Raw genomic sequence first — 25377 nt, forward strand, 5'->3', positions numbered from 1 at the left:
TGACATAACTGACAGCATGAACTTGACAGTACAAGACACACAGACATAAACACACGAAGGGCAAGGGAGACGTAATGCAGGGGTAACATAATTACAAAAAGGGCTGGACTACCTTAAAGAACCTAAGCAAACAATAAACATCAAAATAGGTTAAGCATAACACACTGGGTCACACGACCCAGGACCATGACACGGTCAACAGAAATGACAGTCCTCGTCTTCTATCCTTCGAGCCTACTGATTCCTTCTGTGCCAAAATATTTTTTTAATTTGGTCATTTTCACAGAAGTGGTTTTGTTTGTTACCCCAAAAAGAAGAGAACCCAGCATGTCTGTTCTTTTTTGTTGTTGTCGTTTCTTGATCATTCTGTCATTTTTTTTGTATAATTGCTACATTCATAAAAATTGATATTACTGTCAAATAGATTTTTGACATTATAAAACATTTTTATGTTTTATGTTTTAATCTTACCTTGATCTGCTGGGTGAGACTCAGGCATGATAGCCATGGATATGTCTCCCTGTTGTCGTGATTGGTTAAACATTGATGACATCACCACAGGACATACTGAACCGGTCTCAGGATTATCCCCGATTTGGTTGGTGTTCTCATTTGTGACGACAGCCTCATCCCTGAGATGGAGCGATGCTAGTGATGACGTTAGGTAATCAGCTGGCTGAAGGTTGTCGTCCTCTGTGCTGTGCTGTAAATTCTGATCTGCCATTTTGAAAGCGCTAACTTAGTATTGTTGTTGTGCAGCTAGGATTTATTGAGAAGGTGAAGCAGCAGGATGTCGGCCCCACAGTGTGGTTGATCACATACTATCAGCTTACAGTTATACTCATGGCTGAGAAGAGAGAGGGTGGCAGTGCAGAGTTCATGGCTGCCCAGTGTTGTGGAGGTAGAGCGTGTTCCTCACCTTGAGTCTTGGTTTTAAGCATATCATATAGTAGATTGATGGCACTGCCAATAGATCCAGTTTTCACTTCCTTATAATCAGTGGAGTTTTCCTTATTCAGGTGCTCTTGTGCTTCGTCGCTGTTTGCTCAAAGGGGTTCATATCTGGGCGCAATGGAGAACAATCACACTCTACCGATACGAGTGCTTCTTATATACCTCAACACTAGTAGCTAAGCTGTAAACTGCTAAAGAACAGCAGGCTGAGGAAAAACTGCTCAATTTGTGCTTCGAGGACCCATGCATCATCTCATCTCAGGAAACCTAAAAGACACAAATTTTCAGTTATTCTGACCAAAATCCTTATACACATTACTTCATAACTATCCTGCAAGCTATACACCTGTATAGCTTACATTTTTTCTATGGATCGGTAAGAGGGAAACTTTCCAGATTTCCTGGGCCAGTGTGCATTAAACTAAGAACTTGTTTCTACAACCAACAGCAGTGCAACAACAAGTAATTTGTACTGTGCATGGCAGGGAAAGGAGACTTATTTAACTTTTTGTGAATGATCAAATTCAGATTTATTAACTGGATCCGGGACATCACCTCCCAGGTCACTGGGAGTCACTATGGCAGTGACACAGTGAATATCAAACAGACAGCCTTAGATGTTCATTGGAAGGTTTGCAGTTTTCAAATTTTGAGATTTGTACACATTTGCAGAAGATGCTTCAGTCAAAATCGTTGCTATCTTAAATTTGTTGCAGTATTTAGTTTTTGTGGGGTTTGTTTGCAGCCTTATATCTTTTTTTTGTTTTTTTGTTTTTTTGTTTTTTGCTTGGTTTGTTTTCAAGAAATTCGTAAGAAGAAGGAATACTGTGACTAATTTTGCTTCGTCTCACACTTTCGTTGTCGCTTGCTCCGCTCTGCTCAGGTCGGGACAGCAAGCATCAAGGCTTTGGTGAGAGTAGCATTGCTTCAAATGTGGTGTGAGCAGGTAAAAAAATAAGCGTCATCAATTATTTTACTGGTAAATGCAGTCAAGTGTGGCATTTACTGCAACTATTGGCAAAGCCAGTGGTTTTTGGACCTGTTATTAATACAACTGGCTGAATTTCACTGGCATGAAATGATATTTGGTAGCCTTTTGTCACTGCTAGACCTCTCAGTGTAAACACGTCCTGCACATCATTGAGAGAAATTTGAGCTGTGTTTGGCAGTACTGTGCTCTTAAAAAATGCCACTAATTCTTTTAACGTTAGGAAAAACCCATTACTTACATATGAAGTGTTCAGTGCATCATCTGATGAGTCAGATGTACGCATATCAGCTGTGAGGGCTTGAAATGTGATGCAGCATGTGAAAACCAGGCTAAATGTTCATCTCTAACATTTTTATGTGCAGATTTATCGTTTATTTTTTAACTCGCAGATGTTAACTTACAACATCTGTCCCTTGAATTATTGTGTGTTAGAAACAATGTAAGTAGAAATACTCAATCTTAACACATTCATCAATAATGAAACTTCTGATTTTAAAAAAAATCCTCTAGGTTTACAAGAAAATGGTAAATTGACACGAATCGCATAACATTATTTCCACAGACAAATCCTGAAAAGCTGCCTACATTACTGAGGGCAAATTCCCCAGGTTGACGTTTGGGGCTGTACTTGTTAGGACTTGGGTAAAAACGATGCGTTATTTGCAGATTTTTGCTACGCATTCATTGAATGAAATGAATGCAAATGTAATGTATCAGTCAACACTAGTGTGTTTCTCTCATGCACAGAGACACATACACAGACCAGTGGAATCGAGAAAAGTAAGTCAAATCATAAATAACCATAAAATAAGGGGCAGGGGTCCCGTGGGGTTATAAAGTATATCTTGCATTTTTTAAAATTTATTAATTTTTTTCATTGTGATGAAGTATTTTGACTTGAAAAGCTCGTTAGACAATTGCAACAATTTCTGACACACTCGTTTTTACAGACGTACTATCATATAAAAACACCAGCGTGTATTTAAAAAAATAGTTTTTAAATTTTTTTTATTGCTAAAATACAAGGCAGCGTGAAATCCTCAGCACTAAATGGTATCACCCTGAATTATTCAAGAGATACCTGGTGAGATTTAAAAATACGTCCAATTAAAAAACATTAATATTATATCAAATATTCAACCATTTATGTAACAGATCTTCATATGTAAAAGTAGCACATTTGTGAAAATACTGATAAGGCTGCCTACAGTTGTGTTCTTTTACAAGACCTTATTTAAGGGAACTAATGTGACAATACCACATAGTTGACCTCTTGTGTTTATCTTTGAATTAAGAATTGAATTTGTTTGCAAATGTGGCACATCATGTTGTGATGAATAACGTCTTTGACAATGAAGAGATTGCAGTTGCTGTCATTGTACGCTGCAACTGAAAAACAAATCAGCTTCATTTAATTTATTATACTAACAAAACCTTAGTAGTTATGAATGTGGTAAAATGAGAAGAGTGATACTTCTCATTTGACCAGATTTTAAATATATATACTGATTTTTTGTTATGTCAAATTTAGTTTTTGAGATTACTTAGAACAGGGGAAAAAAGCATATGTAGTTACTAAATTGTCAAATGTAATGTGTCCAAGTTATGCAACATTACAGACATTACAGATTTTCAGACCACTGAAAATGGCGTTTTACGCGGTACGCAACCATCATGGATTGATGTTCACCGTACATTTTGTCGATTTCCAGTTGAGATGAGATACTAAACATGATTTTGCCCAAACTTACAAAAGTGTCATTATTGCATCCAGCCAGTTTTGTCGTGTTTTAATACTTTCCGGACCCAATCCATCTGGAATGGCACAGCTGTACCATAACCATTTTTTTGGTTCGCAAGTCAGAAAAATGTCCTATCTGAAAAACTAGCAATCTTTCAGTCGTGACCTTATCATTTACGCCACTTGAAACGCCACTGACAGTGGCCAGTTTGGTCTCACAAATATGTTGCATTACACAACGTCTCATACTTTCACGTAGTCTGCGACAGTTGGTAAATCTGTCCAACGTCTCTCAGATAGTACTGGAGAAACTGATCATATGTTACCGGTTTGGTTTTGGTAGTTTTTTGGTTTTATTTTAATTTGGGGGAGGGGTCATTTTGCAGCTTAGCTTGTGTTTTTAGTGTCTTATCAATGAATGTTGAACCCCACAACAAAAACGAAACAGCTAATATACGCCATTTTTTTCTTCAACGCCTTCAAGCTTCTCATCCTGTACCAGAGCTTCGACAACGAAGAGACGTGAAGGCTAAACGTTAACAGAACTTTCAAAATGGCAGCGTCTGGTAGAACTAACGTCCAGAGAACCTGAAAAAATGAAAGATCATTATCAAACTTGGATGTACAGGAGAGTACGCACCTACCTGGGCTCAGACAGAAGGGACCGGGCGACATGGGAAACCAGCGTTTCATCGGTATCCACGAAGCAGCGAAGAGACGTGGCTGGACGCACACGTGGCTCAGATCAAACCAACCACTGTCCTCGGTCCTCACGCCATTCTCTGTCCCTCCATCCCCCTCCAACTCATCCTATCCCGTACAGCTTCTCCTCCTATGTCCTCCATCTTTTAAAGATCCTCTCCATTTGGTAGTTAATGGTCCCCTCTGAGTGCCATCTTTTTCCCACGCTGTCATTCCTCTGCGTTTTTCCTCTCCTCTTCACTAAAACATGTCCTCTTAAAAAATGAAGCCTTCTTGAGACATTCCCCCACTTTGATTTTACTTTCACGTGCAGAGCGCAGGAAAAACTCCACTGATCAGTGGGGTGCAGTGAGGAAAGAGAGGGGGGGGAAAGTGTCTATAAAAATATAAACAAATATGAAAAGCCTAAATGTACAATGTACATTTCAGAGCTTATGCTGCTAACAGAAAAAGCAAAACTAAAAGAGCAGCACTGTAACTCTTTTGCACAGTTTGACAGCGCGGTGTGGCTGCACACTGGGGGGACAGAAGCATGAGAATGAGTCGGTGGGAGAAAAAACTCATATATAAATAAATAAGGGAAGGATGCCACTGTTGCTACACAGAGCGAGGGGCTTAGTATTCTCCTGAAATCCAATTGGTCGGCTTGTTGCCATGTGCTCAGCAGACAACAGAGATGCTGCTAACAAATCAAGGAAATGTTCTAATATTAGACTGTATGTATCTAGGCAGCAGGAGTCCCTGACCTCTCAACTTCGCCAGCGTTACTTTCCACCTCACGGATCAGCATAATGAAAGAAGTGGTGTGGAAGTAACTGGTTATAAAAAAAAAAAAATGTTACGGCACTATAGACAAAACAACCCCCCTCCCCTCACCTCCACCACCCAAGCACCCTCGTGATGTCCCAGCCAGCACAGTTACAGTAATGGGGAAAACAGATTCATGTTCTCTCTAGAATTTTTGTATTTGCCTTTTAAAGCATTTTGCTTCTACCTACAGTTTGCACATGGTGTTGATGAAACTTATATATAAGCAGCAATGCAGCAAATCAGGTCCATGCATTAAAAATTAAACAAATTGAGTGCTGAGGGGGGAAAAAAAATAAAGATCATCTGCAATTGTGCCCTATTTACATTTGTGGTATGACTGATGCTCAGTCATCTCTCTAATATGTCTTAAATTACACTACTACTGCATTTCTAGCACATTCAACAGAGTTGGGACAGTTCCTTGTTCTAGATGAATTTGTGCTCATTATTAAAAGCAGGAAACAGAAATATTCATATCATAAATATTATTATTTAGACTTCATAAACTCAAACATTGTTTGGTAGTTAGAAAGGGGTGTGATGTATTTGCCTTTTTTCTGTTTATTTGGAAAATATGATTTCCTTAATAATATCAACCATTTTTAAAGATGCATTTATCTAATATGTTCATTATTTATCTTGCTTATCGCCCTTTTATGCAGTCAGTAATAGGCATCAGATTCGATGCATGCAAAAGGTCTGAAAAGCATTTTCCTCTTTACACATGGCAGGTATTATTTACTGTGATGTGCTCTGCTCTGCCTGTGCAGGGTTGTATTCATTTCAGTTGTGAAGTCTTATCCAACTTTAAAAGTGTGATGAGGACAGATAAAAAAAAGAAAGACAGACAGAAGAGTAATCTGAAGAAGTAAAAGGAAGTTGAAGAAAGAGGTAATAAAGAGGGGTAAGGGGAGTGAAGGACATGCAAGGCTGAGAAAGAGGGAGTAAGCATAAAAGGGGGATGAGCAGCACTGGACTGAAGTTTGAAGGGTGAGGGGGAAGGTTATTAAGGCTTGCTGTTTTTAGTTGTGACAGGCGATTGCTTACACAGCTGGCTATCTAGCTGAGAGGGAAAATGAGGCATTTGTTAGAAAAAGGAAAACATTGGAAAATAGGCAGTGAAATAACCCGGTGTTTAGATGGAAAGAGTTAACAGGTATTCATGAATATTTATCTGCAGCCTCCGGCAGCTCCAGTGACCTGGTTAGACTCAACGTCTGGCCACAGCCCTCATGGCGCCTACATGGAAAGTGAGAGAGCGGTCTGAAATGAAAGACGATTAAACACAAGATTAAACCTCACTCAGCTGACTGCCTTGTGCTGCGGAAGAGGCGTAACTGCTGATTGTCCGGGTATGTAGACTCAATCTTACAAATCAATGAGCAAGACTGCTTAAGAGTGAAATATACAGTCTTTATCTCCTCACGTGCTTGTATTGCTAGGCCTCATTATTAAATAATGCTGATCACAACATTTTAATACAGAGACTAGAATACACCTTTGACATAATCATCACACTATAATGATCTTAGCTTATGTATGTTCCCCCATCTTCTCCTACACAATTGGAGCAATCGTGATGAAACATTGCTTAGGGCACTGTGAATGCCATCATCTATACTGTGTATACAAATACTTTATACAGATCCCACAAAAAGTTCAGTTGAGCACTGAACCAACATGTGTGCATACTGCACGAGTTTGCTAGTTAAAGGAGATACACTGAATGAATTTGAATCATCGTCTATCTCATAGATTCCAATTTTTCCATATAAATGAGAAATCTCACACAGAAGTTAGTCATGGAGTTCCACAGGGTTCTGCACTAGGACCAAGACTTTTTAGGCTATGCGTGCTTCCCTTTGGTAATGTTATCAGAAAGCACTGTATGTTTTTATCTATGAAGTCAGATGAGACAATCAGGAGTACTAACAAGGATTACAGAGAGAGACCCTAATCCTCAAATATCATCTTCTCTTTATTGGGTCTATATTATACCAAGAATTGAAATTAAAATCCTTCTCCTCGCATACAGAACTATCGTGTTCCATCATATCTTAAATACCTCAAAGTACCACATTATCACAGTGGAACGCGTCACACTCAGACTGGAGGGTAACTTGTGGTTCCCAGAATTTCTAAATGTAGAATGGGAGGCAGGGTTATCAGTTACCAGACCCCTTTCCCAAGCTCCCAGTTTGGATTCCTTGACCTCAAGGTCCAGGTCAGAAGTCAAGTTTTTCCAAAAAAAAATCTTGCAAACTCAACTCAAAAAGGATGTCACCTAGAATTTTTAAATTGATACCATCTAATATCAGCTTTTTTAAAAACTGTGTTCAAACGGATTAGTCCCGTTTATCCCCACTCGAATGTAACCGTGTAGCTCCATAGTTCAGTGGTTTACCTGTTTGTCTAATTAGCAAAAGAACTCTCATTCAATTCTTCTGGTATTAAAAACAAAAAGATTATAGCTGCCAACTCAAACATGTGGCACTCCTTGCTTTGAAACACCAACACCCACAAACTTTTATGTAAATATGTTTATTTTAGACAATAATATATATATATTTTTTTTTTATAACAACATAATGCACAGACAGTTAGTGCAGACTATGACAGTTAAGGTTTACACATCAGTTAGCCAGGAAAGGAAGACCACAGAGCAACATTCATTCAGTTCAGTCACGCTGGACGATGTGACGTCCATGTGATGATTTTTGATGACATTGGGGTATAACTGTACACTACGCCACTGTGTGTGCGCATGTGTATGGAAAACCAATAGATGTATTTTTTGGATGTACATTATGTGGTAATGATGTGTTGCCCTTAATAGTAAAATATTAGTGGTGTGCAAATGATAAATGTAACATCTCAAGGCATGTCATAGAGAAAATAAACATATCTTAGAGACCTAAAGTAAATAATAACCATTGAAGAATCTTATGGAAATATAATATTCTCTTAACAATATTTTGTACACTGATCAGCAACAGCATTAGTATCCCGGCTCTGACTCGTCGGAGCCTGAAAAGGGATTTCTGGCAACAGGTTTTTTTGGTTCTGTGGGTTTGTGGAGGCTGACTCCACATGTTCTTGAGCTGTGCCTCAGCAGTTTTTGTGGTGTGAGAGTCTAAATTTTGTCTATCAAGTGACATAAGCCAAATCAAAGCTGACCAGCTAAACAAAGTATATTAACTAAATAATCCAATTATTTTTCACTTCACCCGTCGGGTGTATATGTTGTGGCTGATCAGTGTAAATGGAGGACATGGCAAACTATAAATATGCGTTTAAGTAAATTCCAGTGGAGCTTTTCACAGCTCATATCCAGTTATGTTTGCTGGTGTGTCTGCCCCAGTTAGCGGCTTTGATCGTGTCAGTCTGCAGGCCAGCACTTGTGTGGGCTCGTGGGGCTCCGTGGCTGGGCCTTTGGACTCCCCTGAAAGACAACATAAAGGACAGGGTTACATTTTAAATGCTTGATGGTAACGATTGTATGCATTCACTTCATCGCCTTCCCAAGAAGACCATAGCTTGCATGACTGTGGTGACACCTAAAGGGGGCAGCGGTGCACCTTCATTTAGTGCAGCCCACACCCTAACTATAGCTTGGAGCACTGCAGCGGAACTGATCCTACCACCTTTAAATACAAGAGGCATCATTCACTCAAAGTTGTTTATAAGTGTGACCTAACTTTAACTAACTCGCACGCTTTATTTATTAGATTCAAAGGTGATTTTACAACCCTAAATTTAAACTTGGCAAGCTACAATGTGAAATCTTGCAATATGTGCATTAGGGACACTGTAGGTTGCATAATATAAAAATAGCTGGGAGATGGGAGCTGATAACCAAAAAGTCTCAAAGTTACAAGGCGAACACGGGGGATTGGGGTCGGCTTTGTTTTGTAAAGGAACCGCCTGGCTTCTCTTTGAAGTGCTGAATCGGTTCTGCTGACGTTGGATGACTTAATCAAATTGTACTGTACTTTACAATCAGATTTGGCAAAAGGGAAATTCTCGTGATGTTTGGCCCAAATCACTGTATTATAGCGCTCCAAACATTTTGAAGAGACTTTCTTTGAAGCGGGCCCGCTCAGACGAAATAAACATGCTGATTTGGATAAAAATGATAGCTTTTGTCATCAGATGTAGCCGTGATGTCGCATAGCCTCATTCAAAGTGTGTAATGTTGAATTTTCTGTTTACTGCTGGTGTGATTATTAGAAAAGTGAAGCTCAGTGTTTCCCTGATGGAAAAAGAGAAACTGTTTTAAAAACTACTATAATTTTGATTCTTGAAAGTGGTCCTTCTTAGCTGATAAACTTAAGCAACAATGCGAGCATCACAACTAATTCTAGCCACCCTGTTCATATATGATGGGCCAGACTTTGTGAAGAAGGCTTGCGGCATTTTATTAGATTTTTATGCAGAAGGGCATTATTCTTGTCACAGGGTGGCATGTGACCTTTATACAAAACACACAGTGCTTGTAACTATGCTGTGTTTCTTGTGTATTGTTGCCAAGTCATTCATGAAATCGTTAAGATTTGTGAGTGAATCCTGACTTTGAAACTGCTAGTTTGGATACCTCTCCTCTAGACTAAACTTGGCCTCTGTCTGGTTTGATCCCAGGAATTGCCAAACCAGTTCAGTCCAAGCCCTTTTGGGCTCCTTTTATGGTGAACGTCCTAGGGAAATGTGTCAAATGTGGTATTAAGGAGGGGAAGTTTGGTCTGATGTTTGAAATATCTTTCCATTTTAAGTAGTTAGAGAGCAGGTACATTCTCTTAATAGAACAACATTTGTTTTTCCACTGCTAACCCATTACAGCTTTCTGCCCTATTAAAATTAGGTATAGAGCACAAGAGTGACCAAACTTTTTTTTTTCTACTCATGTTCTCCAGTGAAGTCTGAGAAAGTCCTTCAGTAATGAATTTTACGCCTTGAATCGAGCCAACCAGCTACAAGGTGAATTGTGACCAAAAAAAAAAAAAAGATTTGATTTGGATAAAAAGAGTCAAAGATACTAAGACTGTGCACCTAATTAACATTGGAGGGACTACTCATCCCATAAAAATTAAAAATCCCAGTTTTCCACAGCAAATTACTTCCAACAATCCATCCATACTCTTTCACCTACCCATATCAAGGTTGGGGGGGGCTGGAGCCTATTCCAGCTACCATAGGGCAAGAGGCAAGGTACAAGGTCTGACGCAGGGCTAACACAGAGACCGACCATTCACACTCACATTCACACCTTTGGACCAATTTAGAATCATCAATTAACCTAACCCTACTAACGGCATGTCTTTGGACTGTGGGAGAGTACCCAGGAAGAAACCACAGGGAAAACATGCGAACAGTGTTGTATGTGTAGTGAGTTTTATGGCTCATAATACTTATGGAGAATATGAATGGGACTTTTACTTCCTGATCATCACTGTTCCACTCTATAGCAGTGTGCAGAAGTGTTTCCTTAACATTTACTTTGGATGTTGAGCGAGCCTCACTTTTTGTTCTCCATTATTTTTCTTCGTTTGCGTTCCACTTTAGTTTGGCCATGAACATACGGTGCACTAATCTACTGCTATGAAGGAGGCAAAAAAAGAAATAAAAATATTGTTCAACTGTTTAAACGCCTTTGAGTTCTGCCTCCAATACTCAGCTGTCCCTAACAATTCTTACCAGTTTAATTATTCACACAGTGTGACAAGATTATGTGGCGATTATGCAGATTTTCCCCTTTAGCCTAAAAGAAATCGTCTGTATTTGAGAAAGTGGAGAAGAAGGAGTCGGGAATAAACCAAAGTCCATCTTTGATAATATGAACTCACCGCAGCAGTCTGGGTCTTGGCATAGTTCATATGAGCGTAGAGTAGCACAGCTGTGTCGTTGTGGGATGCCTCCAGTGCGATGGACAGAGCATTGCTTCCATCCTGCAGACAGACAGCAAAGATGGAGAGAGACACATGAGTATCCAGGAGAGCTTTTCAACTAGAGCAGAAAGCTTTACAGTGTGAGAGCAACCATGTGATACACGTTATGCACAGTTGCTCCGTTTTCCAGTTGTTTGGACAGTTTTGTTATTTCTTTTACCATCATGCACCTTTACTTAACCAGTTAACTATGGGACTTTTATTGCTTTATGATACGTTTGACTGTTTATAATACAGGAAGACAAAATGGTCAGTTTGGAGTTATTTGTTGGCCAAAGAATTTAAAGTACAGTGTCTTGCTACCTTCAGTCAGTGTCTGTTTGGTTTTATGATCCTTTTTAAAAACCAGTCACACTGCTGTCAGTATACTTATCCTTATTTGTGATTGGTCAGATGCTGGCAGCGCCACCGTTTTCTTTTGAACAAAGAGGGGAAAGTTGATAACTAGCTTCATGTGACCGTTTATCCTGACCGCTGATTTTGGGGTAAGTGAATCCAGATTTCGGAAGTTACCCTGGGTATGTTGAACTCGCTTCATCTCCTCAGTTCCCAGACATGTGCAGACTGGGGGATGCTGCACAGCGGTCAACGTGGCCAGGTCCCAGCTTTCATGAAATGTGCCAAGAAATTCAAAGTGAGCCAATATATTTTCTCATTTTAGACATTTGATATGTTTTCTAATATGAGCTTGTTAGATTTGCAAATCGTTGCTTTCCCTTTACATTTGAAACATGGTCCCAACATTTGAAAATGGGGTTTGTAGTAACAATACTGCTTAATATAACAAGTGAACTGAAAGTAAAAATGGTTCTGCAGTCGTTACTGTATCCACTCAGCCTTGCAGTCAAACTTTGTCACGCAGTTTTGTGTTTTCAGCGGAGAGGGGAGGTGGGGGCTTTTCCTTCCACCCCCTCAGTCCAGCTGTGCTGTACTGAAACACAAACCAGGAGCTGCTTGCACCAAATGGCCAACTCATTCTGGCACAGATGTTAATGCTCAAATATCTGTCTGTCTGGCTTCTCTTCAAGCATCTACAGAAATCCACTGTAAAATCACTTTAAAACATACAAGTGGGGAGAAAAGCAGGAGTGTTGAGCAGACCTTTGCTAGCGTTAGCATTTAATGCTGCCAGATTTTTGTATTTCTTTATGGGTTAAGTGGTGAAAAATACAGAGGACCAGTGTAATGCCTGCAGGACATTGTGTCTGAAATCTGCAAGTGTGTTTTAAATTTTTTCCTCTGGGGTCCAGTCACTGCGTTTCCTCTGTACAGCATCCGTTTTAGTCTAATCTGATTGTAACACCTCAGCTTTCTAAGAAGAAATAGAGAAAAAAGGAAACTACACAGACGAGCAGTTTCCTGAGAAGAGATTAAGCCAAATCCCAGAGAAGAAAGCTCCTGGATGTTTTTTGGCAGCCATCAAACAGCTGGCTTCAGTGTTAGGCTCATGTTTCTGTCATTGCATGAGCTAGTTCAAATGCTTAAATTGTAGAAGTCTTACGTTATCCACAATGGATATGTCGCACCCGGGCTGTTCCAGGAGCAGTTTGACGATCTCAGTTCGGCCGTGCTCACTGGCACACATCAGAGCCGTCGATCCCTCATCGTCCTGCACGTTGACATCGGCTCCACACTCGAGCAGCGCCCGCACCATCTCCTGACGCCCGTGGCTGACTGCTAACATTAATGCCGTCTGGCCTGCCTGCAGAGGTAAAGAATTTTAAATGATTTGGATTAACGAGGAAGCTTCTGCCATTTAAAGCTTGAGTGTTCAGAAGACTTCAGACTGCTTTATTTTTGGATAAATGGCATTCCTGCATGGTGCACTTTTTCCTTTTACTGCTACTGCCCAAAAACAACGCTCACATTTGAGCACCGTGCACTTTTGGTCATTCACTCATTTACTACTCCTCATATAACAGACAGCCATTTACTCAGTAGCAGGCAGTAAATTAAATTCTAGACACATAATTTGATTTTGCATCGTCACTTGCAGGTGCAGTCACACAATGCTAATTTTTGCCATCTATGAGCTGATTCGATCTAGCCAAAAAGAATCAGAGAAATGGACACTTATGCTAAAATCAGATTTTTTTTAAAGGGAGGATGTCTCCCTAAAGTCCAGCTACAAGGAAAGCTGGCACAACTGAATACACACCGTACTTGAGAATCAAGACGGCAGCTTTGCAAGAAGTATACAAGAAAAGCCTTCTGGCTGTCTGATTAAACACAAAACTGATCCAAAATGTAAATATAGAAAAAAAATACCCTTACCCGAAAACTGCATTGCGTGACTCGTGCTTAATTACCCACAGCAACAATAACAAGCAGCAGTAATTGGTTTTATAGACAGTGATGCTATAAATTCGGTCCTATGACTTGGCAGCGAAAAAACCCATCAGGCGCTGTGTCAAAACACATACACTACTCAGCCTGATTAGATCAGCCGGGGAATGAAGAAGACTTCAAGTCAACAGGTTCTCGTGAGTGGCTTCTGTGTCATGTTAGGCTCCACATTTGCTAAATCTAATCTGAGATATGCCCAATCACACCTCAGGTTTCCAGATTTAAATGTAGTATAGTAGTTTATTACAATAAAACAGCTCCACCTACCTCCATAAACAGGGAATAAAGAAATTACAGTAGTCTAAAAACAAATTCACTCATAACATTATTTATTATTTATTAAATGTTAATAAGCTTTATAAATCCAATTTGGCTGCTTCATGTTTGCCCTTTTTTGTATAGTTTTTTTATTATTATTATTCCAGTTTCTTGTGTTCAAATCCATCTAAACTTATTAAAACAAGCCCACAGAGCCAAGACTGCCACATTTAAATGATAACACGCTTCTGGCTGATGGAGCAGACTACACATTCGCAGAAGCTCTTTGTGTGCATTTCCAGACATGTTGCGCATTCGCATTTCTCCAGGGCTGAGGTTGTTTTTATTATAAAAATAACTAGTATTGGCATGTTAAAGTCACATGAGTACTAAAACTTTCTTCCACAAATTGTTCCCATCAAATCTTGTGGAATTTCAAAATAAAACGAACAAAATAAATGAGAAATACAGGATATAAGCTACTAGAATACGAAAGAAATGACTGCTTCCAAATATCTGCACATTCATGTGGCATGTTTGTCCACTTTAAGAGCTGGATGATGAACTGCTGATGACTTGCCTGGCTGGCCTTGGCGTTGACATTACCCTGACTGAAGAGCTTCTTGACCACAACCATGTCCTCCTCCTTCTTCACAGTTGACAGAGCAGCCAACATGATGGCTGTGTAGCCCGCCTTGTTCTGCTTATCCACAGAGCACACACCTGTAGGAGATATGCTTATCACTTATTGAAGCGTAAGGACAGGACCGTCAGCAGGTATTAGGTTAGTTGACCAGTGAATAACACTGAAATGCCAATGAAAATGCTGTCACTATGTAAATAGTGTATAAAAAGTAACAATATATTCCAAAGATGGCGCTTTAAATACATTTGTTGCTCATGACTGAGTAAAAATGAGTTTTGCTGTGGTGGTATTCTGATTATCATTTCTTTAAAAAGATATCATCAGATTAGGAAAAGCATAATATGTTCAACTTATATTTCGATCATGTATATCAGCACTTTGGCTGAGACTTTATGTCTTTTAAATGTGCTATATAAATAAAGATGACTTGACTTGACTATATACACATGGTGAAAGACTTTAAAAAAAAATTTAGATGTGTGCAAGTAACCAACTTTGTGATCACAATAACTCAGAACAAGAACGAGACAACATAGGATTTTCAAATTGATACCACAGGTCCATCTATTAGGAGGCTGTCAACTGTCAGTATTATTTATTTATTGATACTCTTGGCTCTGCATGATTATGTAGAGATGGTATATTCTTAAGAGGGTCAACTCTGGCTGCGCGCACAGCAAACCCACCCTCTTGCTGTTTAATTCAGTTCTGTTTTATTTATACAGCGCCAAATCACAACAACAGTCAACTCAAGGCGCTTTATATTGTAAGGTAGAACCTACAATAATACATACAGAGAAAACCCAACAATCATATGACCCCCTATGAGCAAGCACTTTGGCGACAGTTGGAAAAACTCCCTTTTAACAGGAAGAAACCTCCAGCAGAACCAGGCTCAGGGAGGGGCCAGTTGGAGTCGCAGCAGATGGCTGCCCCTCCCTGAGCCTGGGAGTGACGGCCTCCCAGGCTCAGGGTCGGCCAGATGGATACAGCCAGATGGCTCCAGATGTTCAAGGTTGCTCCAGATGATTGGCTGGTCCTTGCAAACAGAAGGTTTGCAAACCAGCCAATCATAAGCAAGCGCGTTGTAAAGGAAGCTCGCCTTCAAGCGAGAAGAGTTGAACACTTGCAGTGCACACGCCATCAGTTTGAGTTATACATTGGATGATCTGAAGGGCTGTCCCTGAGGTCCAGTATAACATTTACAACTATTTTGAGATATGAATCATGCAAAGCTACTCTAGCGCAATAAACACAAGGAGCTAGAAATGAGTGTTACCGTCCATTTTAAATTCCCCTTTATATCTGCCTCAAACATTCATTATTTTAAATGTATACACAGCCCCACAGTGCAAACAAGAAAGTTCTCCTTGACTGTTAGTTTATTAAACAAAAGGATAGTGCTACACTCACTGAAAAAGCAGGTTTCATTTCATTGTTTACTTCCTGTGGCTGCACATTAAGTGTGTGCTGTTTTTTGTTTTTCTTCCCATGAGGCATGGTGATAAGGTCGACAGGAATTGGAAGTGGACACAGAACCACATGTTGCCTGATCTTATCGAACCTCAAATCAAGATAGTAACAGTGCGCAAACATTAAATTCAAGTCAAGATTATCCTTCTCTGAAAGCTACTGCTAACCTGTGTCCAGCAGCAGCTCCACCACACCAAAGTTAGAGTGAGAGACGCTGTAGTGAAGAGCTGTATTCCCATTGCCATCTGTCATGTTGACTACGTGCTCCAGCAGCATTGATGACACCTCGGAGAACGCCATCAGGTAGTCGGAGACCCGCGGTGGCTGAGCCATCTTTGCGCTGGAGATACGAAACCACTCTAGTTGGACAGTGTGTGTGCTGGAGAGCTGGAGGTGAGGACGGGAAGTGATATATACTTATAAACTGCAGACAAGTGCCTGAAGTAGATCGGCATACAGTATAGACACAAGTAAAACTGCTTTTGTCTCAAGTTTTTAGTAGCCAGTTAGACCCAGTGAATGAGTTTTTCTTTAAATGATGGCTGTTTTTCTACAAGGCACACTTTAGTAGTGATGAGGTTAACAGTTTACCCCCCAGAGTTCCTACCAGGCAGTCATGAATCACTAATTCAAGACACATTTGGCACTTTCTCAGAATATTTTTGCTATATAATCAAGAGAAGGAGCAAAAAGTTTGATTTTAAACACTTTTGCATGATTAAATATTGCCTCACTGCAGGCGAAAGCGTTACGTGTGTCCCCTGGAGGTAAAATTGAAAAAGAGGAAAGCAGGGACGCACCACTTCCTTACTCTTCAGTGTTTTGAGGTCATCGTTTAGGTGGTTCTTCAGAATGAGACAGGCTTCTCGCATTTTTGAGCTCAACTCAAATCTGTGACAAAGCAGACAAACGTGTGAAGTTGAAACACAGAAATAAAATCGCATTTAGAGGATAAGGCCTTTTGTTCCCTCCATAGATTACACTCTAAGTCAACAAAACTACATTTACTTTCATTTTCATAACAACCCACTTTTCTTTCACACCATCAGATGAATAATTTGCAGCTCTCAGCATTTCCTCATCAGTGTCACTCTCATCCAGGTTAACGTTTCTCTCCTCCTCTGACGTTTCTTCCTCCAAAGCTGCCTCATCTTCTTCAGTGCTGTCCAAGCACTCGCCTTCGACACTTTCTCCAGAAGAACTCCCATCTTCCTCCTCTTCTTCCTCCTCTTCTTCACTGGATGTTGATTCATACCTGGAAGAGCCAAATATCTCAAATATCTCATCTCTGGCTCTTTATTTCTCATTTGTTAAACCTGTCACCTGGTCAAAGTGTCACATCCCTCCTCGAGACTACTTGTCACCACTTATTTTATTTTTGCAGAGGTAAAAATAAAAATTTGGTTTCACATTACAGTAACTCACCCTCCATTTAGAATACCAACAAACTGCAGGCTCTTCTTGCTGCTGCTGCGATTCTCCCCTGCGTTATTCCCGTCTTTCCTCTTCATGATTGATTTCAGCAAACCTGTTGCCATAAAAGAGGGGGAAAAAATAGTGAAAATGCTTGTGCATGAGCAGAACGTGTCTCACACACAAGCAGAAGGTTCAATGAGAGATGCAGGCAGCACAGTTAGGCTGCAGTCAATCAGCATTAGTGATGACAACTAATCCACAGATGAGCCATTCAGTTCAGTACTACATCTCCCACTAGCAGCACACTCGCTAAGCTAACATAGCCTGAAAGAGGCTAGCAGAAAAGCAACAAATGCTTGAAGCCAACTGACTCAAGCCATCCAAACAACCTTTATTTGTATGTTTGTAAGAGTTTTTAAATTTAACTGCAAATTGTGATCAAGTGAGCTGAAAAACTGAGCACTGAAAAACTGAGCACTGACAACAGAGCGCCTTCTCTCGCTCTCACTATCGGTATGTTGCATGTAGCAAGTGTGTCCTATGATCTTGTGTCGACTTTCAACTAAAAGAATTTAGATGCCTAAATTATGACTTAAACTAAAATCAAAATTAATACTGCTAATGGGAATTTATTATTTTTGTTACTTATTATCTTACTAAATAATTCGTAATGCTGAGCCTGACATTGCCTTGCACATAAATGATTCAGCCTCGTTCTAACAGTGATAATTACAGGTCATTACTACATCACTGCGTTTAAGTTAGGATGTCTGGATCGAATCAGAACTGGGCAAAGTTGGATCCATGCATCCTTAATGTTAACTGCAAGCCAATATTTGACCCCAGCTCATAAAATCAGCAGCAAAGCCAAACAGTACTTACCTGTCTTGGTGCTGCTGGCTGCAGTCTTCTCTTTTTCATCTCCTCCTTCATTCTTAACCTTTCCAACTACTTCTTCTTCTTCTGGTGAGACCTTGTATTCAGCAATAGTCAGCTGTCTCCTCTTTGGTACAGTAACTTTTTGCTCTTCAGTCTTTTCCTCGCTTAAGTTCTCCCATTGACACCCGGTGCTAACGAGTACAACCGGAGCAGCCGGAGCTCGTTCTTCAAGTGTCTCTAATGCATCGGTCTGAGTGCTTTGTTCACTTTGATCTGACTCTGCGTCTTCACCTACACATGCATCGGCCACCTCCGGATGACAAGAAACTGCAGTGTGCTTTAATGCAGAAGTTAGCGTTTCTACTTGGGCATTTGTCATGACAGGTTTGGCAAGAACCCCCTTCTCAAATGTGATTTTGGAGATGTTTTCCTCCATCTTCGCTCTAAGAACTCCAAGGTCTTTATCTGAAACACTCAACCGATCCTCTAGAGCCACAATGGACTCCTGTTGGAATTTAATGGTGTCCTGTAAGGTGTCTATCTCCCGCTGTGCTTCTGTGGTCAGGCCAAGTAGTGACTCCATGACCCAAACCTCAGCCTCTTCTGTCTCCACTCTGGTTTGTATTCCCTCCTCCTGAACCAGGGGGGGTTCTGTTTCTGTGCATTTCTCACAAACATTCACTCTGGTGCCCTCACATGCATCTTTTACACCATCTCTGTAGTATAAAACAACTGAGGCCATCGGCATGTCGTCCCCTACAGCCACTGACTTCTTCTGAATGACTGTTTTTTCAGGGGCGTTTACTAAAGTCTTACTTGACAGTTTGAGGGGTTTCTCCTCTTTCCCTTCAAACTTTTCTGTCAGCCTTTTCAGCTCACCAGATTTTACAAAGCCTTTGTGTCCAGTCGAGGTCGGTGAAGTCAATCGACTGTGTTCAGTTTGGAGGATCTCTACGGTTTGGGTGGATGTCTCTGTAAACTGTTGCTTCTGTTGGGCCAAGTCCATGGCTGCCTTCTTCTCCTGCAGGGCTAACAAGAGCATATCTTTCTCTGCACGAAGCTTGGCCACTTCTTTCTCAAGTGCAGGAACACCTTTTACCCTTTCTTCCATCTCCTTCAGCTGCTTCAAGGCTGTTGCCATTTGCTCTCTAACTGTTTGCAGTTGGCTGGGTGGGATTGGGGTCACAGTGGTACCAGCAGCTGGAGTGCTGCGCCCAGAGGTCTGAGGACTGGGTTTGGTCCAACTACTTTGCAGAGACTGCATAGCTGGAGAGGGTAAGAGCAGTTTGGGAGGATCTGCAAGCTGGAAGCGGGCGCCATTTTGGTTCTGGTGGGTTTGTTCCTGCTGTAGCCTCCGGCTGGTTTCCAGGAGAGTCCGCTCAACTCTGGGGTTACGTTGTGGTGGAGGCGGTGGCACTTTTGCCCCAGCAGATAGCGGAGGAACGTTGAGAAAAGTTACAGGGGAAAGGGAGACTGTCTCGCAGGGAGCTGACCCAAGTCGGTTACGAGGCGGTGGTGGCGGTGGAGCTCTGCCATCTTCGCTGACCGGGGATGAGAGCGACTCAGTGGACGTCCAGCCACTGGTACGCCCCCCCACACCCGGACTCCTCTGGGAGAGTTTTAGCCCACGACCAGAGCGTCGAGAACTGATGGGTGCGCGACGGAGGTTGTGCCCACTTTCTATCTCTTCTACATATTTAAGAAAGTCTAGATCCAGCTGAAATCCATACGGAGTCTGGACAGAGTAAGAAGCTTGCTGATCTGCTTCCTCTTGACTGGGGTAATGGAAAGGCGAGCCTAGATCTGAAAGGGGAAAGACATGTTATGGACAACACGTGATCGGTACTTAAGAAATTCCAGAGGGCATCTCTATAAACAGAAGTTACATTTGATTTCAGTGAGACCTGGCAATGAGTTGAATTGCGTTTCCTTTTTAAACATGTGCATGTGTTTATTTCTTTTGTCTATATCCGTCTTTGCCAGCTGCTTCCTCACCGACTTCCTTATCATCCTGGTATGCATGATCAACAGTTATATAAACAAACCAGGAGTGTGATTGTAAAGCACTGTGTCATCATATAACTAACAGATTTAAAACCCCTCAGGCTATCATCAAAATATTACACCTTTACAGGAAACAAAAGGCACTCCTGTTGTATTTGCCAAAAAGAAGAGAAAAAAAAAGAAAGAAAAGGAGAAAAAAAAGCCATGTCTAATTTTTTGGCTTCAGCATTGGCAAAGGTTAACACTTTCAGCGTTATTTCATTATCAACTGTAGTTGATTTAGGTGTCTTAAAGATGGATCAAACTCAGATACTCTGATATCATCTTAATTATCTAAAAGTGGTTAGTTCATCACCGTCCTGTCAGGTCAAAACAAATTACTTGATACATTTCTAAAACTAAATGTTGCAAACCCCAAACCTCATCTCTAGGCGTAACGAACAGAAATATTCAGGACACACAATTACATTTGACAGTAAGCTTTAATTTCAATAACAGAGACTTCTTTATGGAGTTTCTTACCAGGCAGCTTTGGGTTAACTTGCACAGACTGAGTCATTTTTCAGGACGAGGACCTTTCAGGACGCACACAGCTTTGAATCAACACCTGGCTTAAAGAAAAAACAGATCAACATGAATGCATTTGTTATAGATGACCTTGAACCAAGACCAGTGGAAATAAAGGAAGCTATAAAGTATTGCAGAAGTAAGTTTCTGCAAGTAGAATTGAGACTTTCCCATCTTTTGGTTTTTTTTCTTAATTGGTAAAATTTTTAGACCAAGCGCAGAGGATCGTCTTTTATGGGTTGTAAGAACATGTAACAACCTGTGACTGAATTCAAAAGATTGCGAATCCCCGTCTTTCACTTTAACTAATTCAGTTAAACCCAGTTAGTTGCTGTTAGTCAGCCTTTTTAAGAGAGGTTTCTTTGTTTAGCCACAGTAGCTGTCTCTGCTGTTACTAACTGATTCTTCTTCAGGAAATATAAAATGCTTCCTGTGCTGCAGAAAAGCTCCTAGGTCCAAACAGCACGTGGAAAACTCTGAATTTTGGACACCAATTACAAAGGAAAAATGTAAAAGTGAAGCTTAAAACAGTGTGTTAAAGAGGTTCATCTCTGTCAGCCACTCACTGATTAATTCATGCAGCTGGAGCTCAGGTCGTTCGTCCTCCCTGCTTCACACAGCCCTGTGAGACAGACATCAATTATCATCATAAAAAACTTCTGTCACAACAGAGGAGAACTGAATAAACTGATGAGTCAACATTTCTGTATCAGTTTGCTGAAGATGAAAATGATGTGAATCATCACATCTGGCTTTTACAGTGACCAAATGCCACACACAACCTTCAGTGAGAGCATACTGGGAAAAATGGTGGGTCAATACAGAGGAAGCTGTTCTACAGCTTTGTCTTTTTTCCTGTTAATCTACCACAGAAACACTGCTATGATACAGATCAGAATGCACTCTCTCGCAGGTATTTTCTTTTTGGTTTGTTTTTGGGTATTTCAACCTTTCTTGCTGAATAGGACAGTGAAGCAGACAGGAAAGGAGACAGAAAGAGCAGGAATGCCATACAGGAAGTGGATTTTTTGTTTTCAAGCCTTGAGTTGTTTGGCTCACTCTGTCACTACAATGCTACAGGATGTTGCTACTTCCCACCAATAAATAGTCAAGGCAAAAAGAAAAACATTCATTTCAAACAAAGAGATAATTAGTGATGCAATAAGAATTTGCATTGCAGAAAGAGTTCGCTTTTAGACTAGAAACCGGTTAAGCTCACCACCAACTGATGCGCACAGAAATTAGAGATTTTACACAAAACAATAAACTATTATAAAATTCAAAAGTTGTTCTGTGGAGAAAGCCAACTCTGATTACAGTCTGATGAGTTAATGTCAAACAGTTGAGGCTGGCATTGAGTCCATGTCTACGATTGTTTTTTAATACACCAACATGTCCCCTCACTTCCTTCACTTGCATCTCTTTGTTCGTTCATGAATTTTATTTATCCATCCATTTAGTTTTGTTTTTTTTTAATTGTTGATCAGTTAGCAGTGTTTCTGCCATATAAATGAAATGAAATCAAAGCTGGGAGCCTTCACACTGGTATGAAAATGTCAAAAAGTTTGTTGCCCATCATTCATACATAGATGGATTACAATCACTAATAGTCTGGTGGTGAAAGTTTTACATATAACGCTGTTAGATTAGTAAGTTAATAATTACCAATAGCTGTATTACTGTTATTACTTTTAATATTTACTTTTTTTTTTTTTTTAAACCTAATGCATCGGTGTATACGTTGCTTCTAAGACCATTTACCTACTTGCATCGTTATTACCTACAACATGTTGCACTAAATTGGCCTGCCCAATCTACAGTGTTAAATTTACACCAATCAGATGATCCATTATATTGCATCTCACTGTGCTACTGCATGAATAAACTATGGCATGTTGAGGCGCAGCATATACATAAAAACACATCAAAAGACGTGCACATTGGATACACCTTTGCTTCCTCGCTCTTAGAGAAGTGAGAAGTAAGTCATGTAATCCCACTTTGTCACAGTGTTTATGTCTACTGGCACTGAAGCACATGCCACTATCACAGGTGATAGTGGCTGGCGTCTGAGATGGTCAGTGTTACTGGCACAAACCTTGTTTTGGTGTGTTTCAGATTTAAAGCAAAGACTGGATACAGGAAGTTGAATACAGCAACCTGACCCCCACACACACAATCAAAACTTTAGAATACACGTAGTCATTCATTTAGTTTACAACACACACTGTTGTAGCCATGCACAAACACACACACACACACACACACACGTTTTTCAGTAGCCTCAAGCACATTCCTAACACACGCTGTTGAAGCACGCCAGTCGTCCTTCTAGCTGGCAGACTGCTGATAACCTATAAACACACACACATCATCTGACAGCTCAGACTATAACACACACACGCACACACACACATACACCTTTTACTGTCAAAGAAAAGCCCGTAAACATTCACACAGGCTGCTGACTAACTATTCCAAATCTTGTCAGAGGTTGTTGTCTCGGACTTGATAGTAAGAACCTTCAGTGCAAAGAAAAGAAAGAATGCAGTACTGATAAACGTTTCATATCACCCACTGCTTTGGGTCCTGTACTACAAAGCAAGTTCAACATACCCAGGATATCTTTTTTTCTTTCCTTATCAGGCTTCACTTTCCCCAACATCCACAATCAGGCTAAGCGGTCACACGAAAGCGGTTATCAATAGTTAACCCAGGGTTTGTTAATCTAGCTGCAAGCTCATTGCCATGAAAGAAATTTGGCATTGGCATCTGACCAGTCACAAACATGGACAGGTCTACCAGCAGCACGTCAGCATTGGCTCAACGCAGCCCGCCACTCCTGTAATTGGCCTGTTCAGCACCACCAATTCCTCCTGGGAATTCCTGGAAACCCGCAGTTTTTGAATCTGTCAGTGAGATCATTTATCAGCAAACATCGCCTCAGTGTAAGGCATATAATGCATTTAAACTGACCGCATGGTTATGAACATGTACAATATACGTGGGCAATGACGCTGGTCACTTACGAAGGTTAGTTCATAGACTGTACAGAGGTTACAGACCCGCCGTAGACAAGTATGAACAAATTTCCTGTTTGAGGTTCATAAATACAACAGAGTACATATTGACAATAAACACCACTGCACTCTACACTCTGTTTTCTGAAGCAGCTGACGTCTTAACATCTGTCAGACAATGTTCAAGATTCTCTGAGAGTCTGTTGTGGCAGGTTGAGGGTCGCAGATGCCAACAGACTCAAACTGTGGCGATGGAGCTGGACTCCCTTGAGATGATGTCAGAGAGGTGGATGTTGTCAAAAATAAGGACAATGCTGGACAACACCTCCCACCCACTCCATGACGTGCTGGCCAATCACAGGAGCGCGTTCAGTGAGAGACCGAGATTACCCAAATGCATCACTGAACGACACAGGAAATTATTCCTGCCCGTAGAATTCCTCCATATAATGCACAAGTATACACATCCTCTACGGAAAAAAAGTACCACATGATAAGAGGGGCACCTCAGTGTTAACCACATATATATCCAATTTGTGCAATATACTGGGATATTTAGAAGCAGAGCCATTTGTATCTATTAGAGCTATTTTGTTATACATTATTAACTAACTCTGTAATATGTTATAATATTTAGTCTAGAAAGAAAAAAGTTAGGAAAAAACAAAAGACTTTAATGTATGAACTTCTTAAGTTACCTGGCTAAGTAGTACGGGCTTCAGGTTCCCCTCAGTGTTTCAGCCACATTTGACTCCCAGACCACAGCAAACACATCGCTGCAGTGTCTGTGCCAATCGGACAAAAGCCACACAAAAGCTTTTTAAAGATGTGGCCTCGACCAAAGCAGAGAGCAGTACTTTGAGTTTTTGTATTGGCTTTGTTTAAAACCAAACACAAGCTAAGCAGAACTCAAAAACAAGTCACAGAAATCTCGATTCAGCGGTCACTTTTAGTAACATGTAATCCTACCTACAGTTTTTGTCTGAGCACTTGTCTGCAGTTCACAAATTGAGTCTCAGTGTTGTTTGCTTTAGTAAGGTTCAGTTAGCCTGTTGTTATTGAATCCAGTTAGGTATGAGTCACAGTGCTGTGTGTTGTATATTTTCCTCCTCCTTGCAGACTGTGGTATTATGTCCATATTTACTAATGTGAAGCTGTTGGATTACAGGTTCAGTAGGGCTGTTTTAACTTGCTGAATAGAAGAAAGGACACTCCTTGAAAATAGTGCGTTTTCCATGATTAAATTGTTGGCTTAACAGTTCAAGGCTGACACTAGTGACGCAACCATGTTAATACAATTCCTTCAGAAATGCTTCCACTTCAGATAATTTGTTTACCATACGGAGCAACACAGAAAACAAACTGAAGAAAATACTGTAAACAAGCAGCTGCTGTAAGAGGCGCCATTCAGAAAGTAAAAAACAAAAAAAGGAGACTTTTACTCTCGAAAATCAACACCACATTGAATGCTGAGACATGCTGAGGCATTACTCATTAAAGAGAGTCACCCATTGCGCTGCAAGTTCATTAGATTGTTAAAACAAGAGTCAACGGGCAAGTCTCCTCTTTCTCACTTCTTCCTCCACAGCTCCCTTCATTTCCTCCCTGCTCCTCTTCGTTTCCCAGCT

At 40.6% G+C, this 25377-nt stretch overlaps 2 protein-coding genes across 5 annotated transcripts in view; both read right to left on the minus strand.

Annotated features, from left to right (window-relative positions):
- Positions 1 to 4707, minus strand: part of LOC102199356 (phosphatidylinositol 3-kinase regulatory subunit gamma-like) — a 12903-nt gene extending 8196 nt beyond the window's left edge. For 2 of the 3 annotated variants that reach the window (XM_005730226.1, XM_013910107.1), the window contains exons 1-2: positions 4331 to 4707; positions 472 to 1221 (exon numbers count right to left, since the gene is read on the minus strand). In XM_005730226.1, coding sequence (XP_005730283.1) covers positions 472 to 724 — 253 coding nt within the window. In that variant the 5' untranslated portion in view covers positions 725 to 1221; positions 4331 to 4707. Of the gene's footprint in view, positions 1 to 471; positions 1222 to 4326 lie in introns of all 3 variants that reach the window. The other variant, XM_005730227.1, reaches the window with a different exon arrangement.
- A 3036-nt stretch (positions 4708 to 7743) lies between these two features.
- kank3 (KN motif and ankyrin repeat domains 3) overlaps positions 7744 to 25377 on the minus strand; it is a 35209-nt gene continuing 17575 nt past the window's right edge. The window contains exons 2-12 of one of the 2 annotated variants that reach the window (XM_005730229.1): positions 21296 to 21351; positions 20685 to 20769; positions 18162 to 19961; positions 17289 to 17391; positions 16894 to 17118; positions 16664 to 16754; positions 16031 to 16250; positions 14325 to 14467; positions 12642 to 12842; positions 11039 to 11140; positions 7744 to 8640 (exon numbers count right to left, since the gene is read on the minus strand). In XM_005730229.1, coding sequence (XP_005730286.1) covers positions 8578 to 8640; positions 11039 to 11140; positions 12642 to 12842; positions 14325 to 14467; positions 16031 to 16250; positions 16664 to 16754; positions 16894 to 17118; positions 17289 to 17391; positions 18162 to 19961; positions 20685 to 20721 — 2985 coding nt within the window. In that variant the 5' untranslated portion in view covers positions 20722 to 20769; positions 21296 to 21351 and the 3' untranslated portion in view covers positions 7744 to 8577. Of the gene's footprint in view, positions 8641 to 11038; positions 11141 to 12641; positions 12843 to 14324; positions 14468 to 16030; positions 16251 to 16663; positions 16755 to 16893; positions 17119 to 17288; positions 17392 to 18161; positions 19962 to 20684; positions 20774 to 21295; positions 21352 to 25377 lie in introns of both variants that reach the window. The other variant, XM_005730228.1, reaches the window with a different exon arrangement.

The sequence above is a fragment of the Pundamilia nyererei genome, unplaced genomic scaffold (genome assembly GCF_000239375.1).
Source record: "Pundamilia nyererei isolate P.nyererei 1_Seehausen unplaced genomic scaffold, PunNye1.0 scaffold00036, whole genome shotgun sequence".
In the NCBI taxonomy this organism is placed as follows: Eukaryota; Metazoa; Chordata; class Actinopteri; order Cichliformes; family Cichlidae; genus Pundamilia; species Pundamilia nyererei.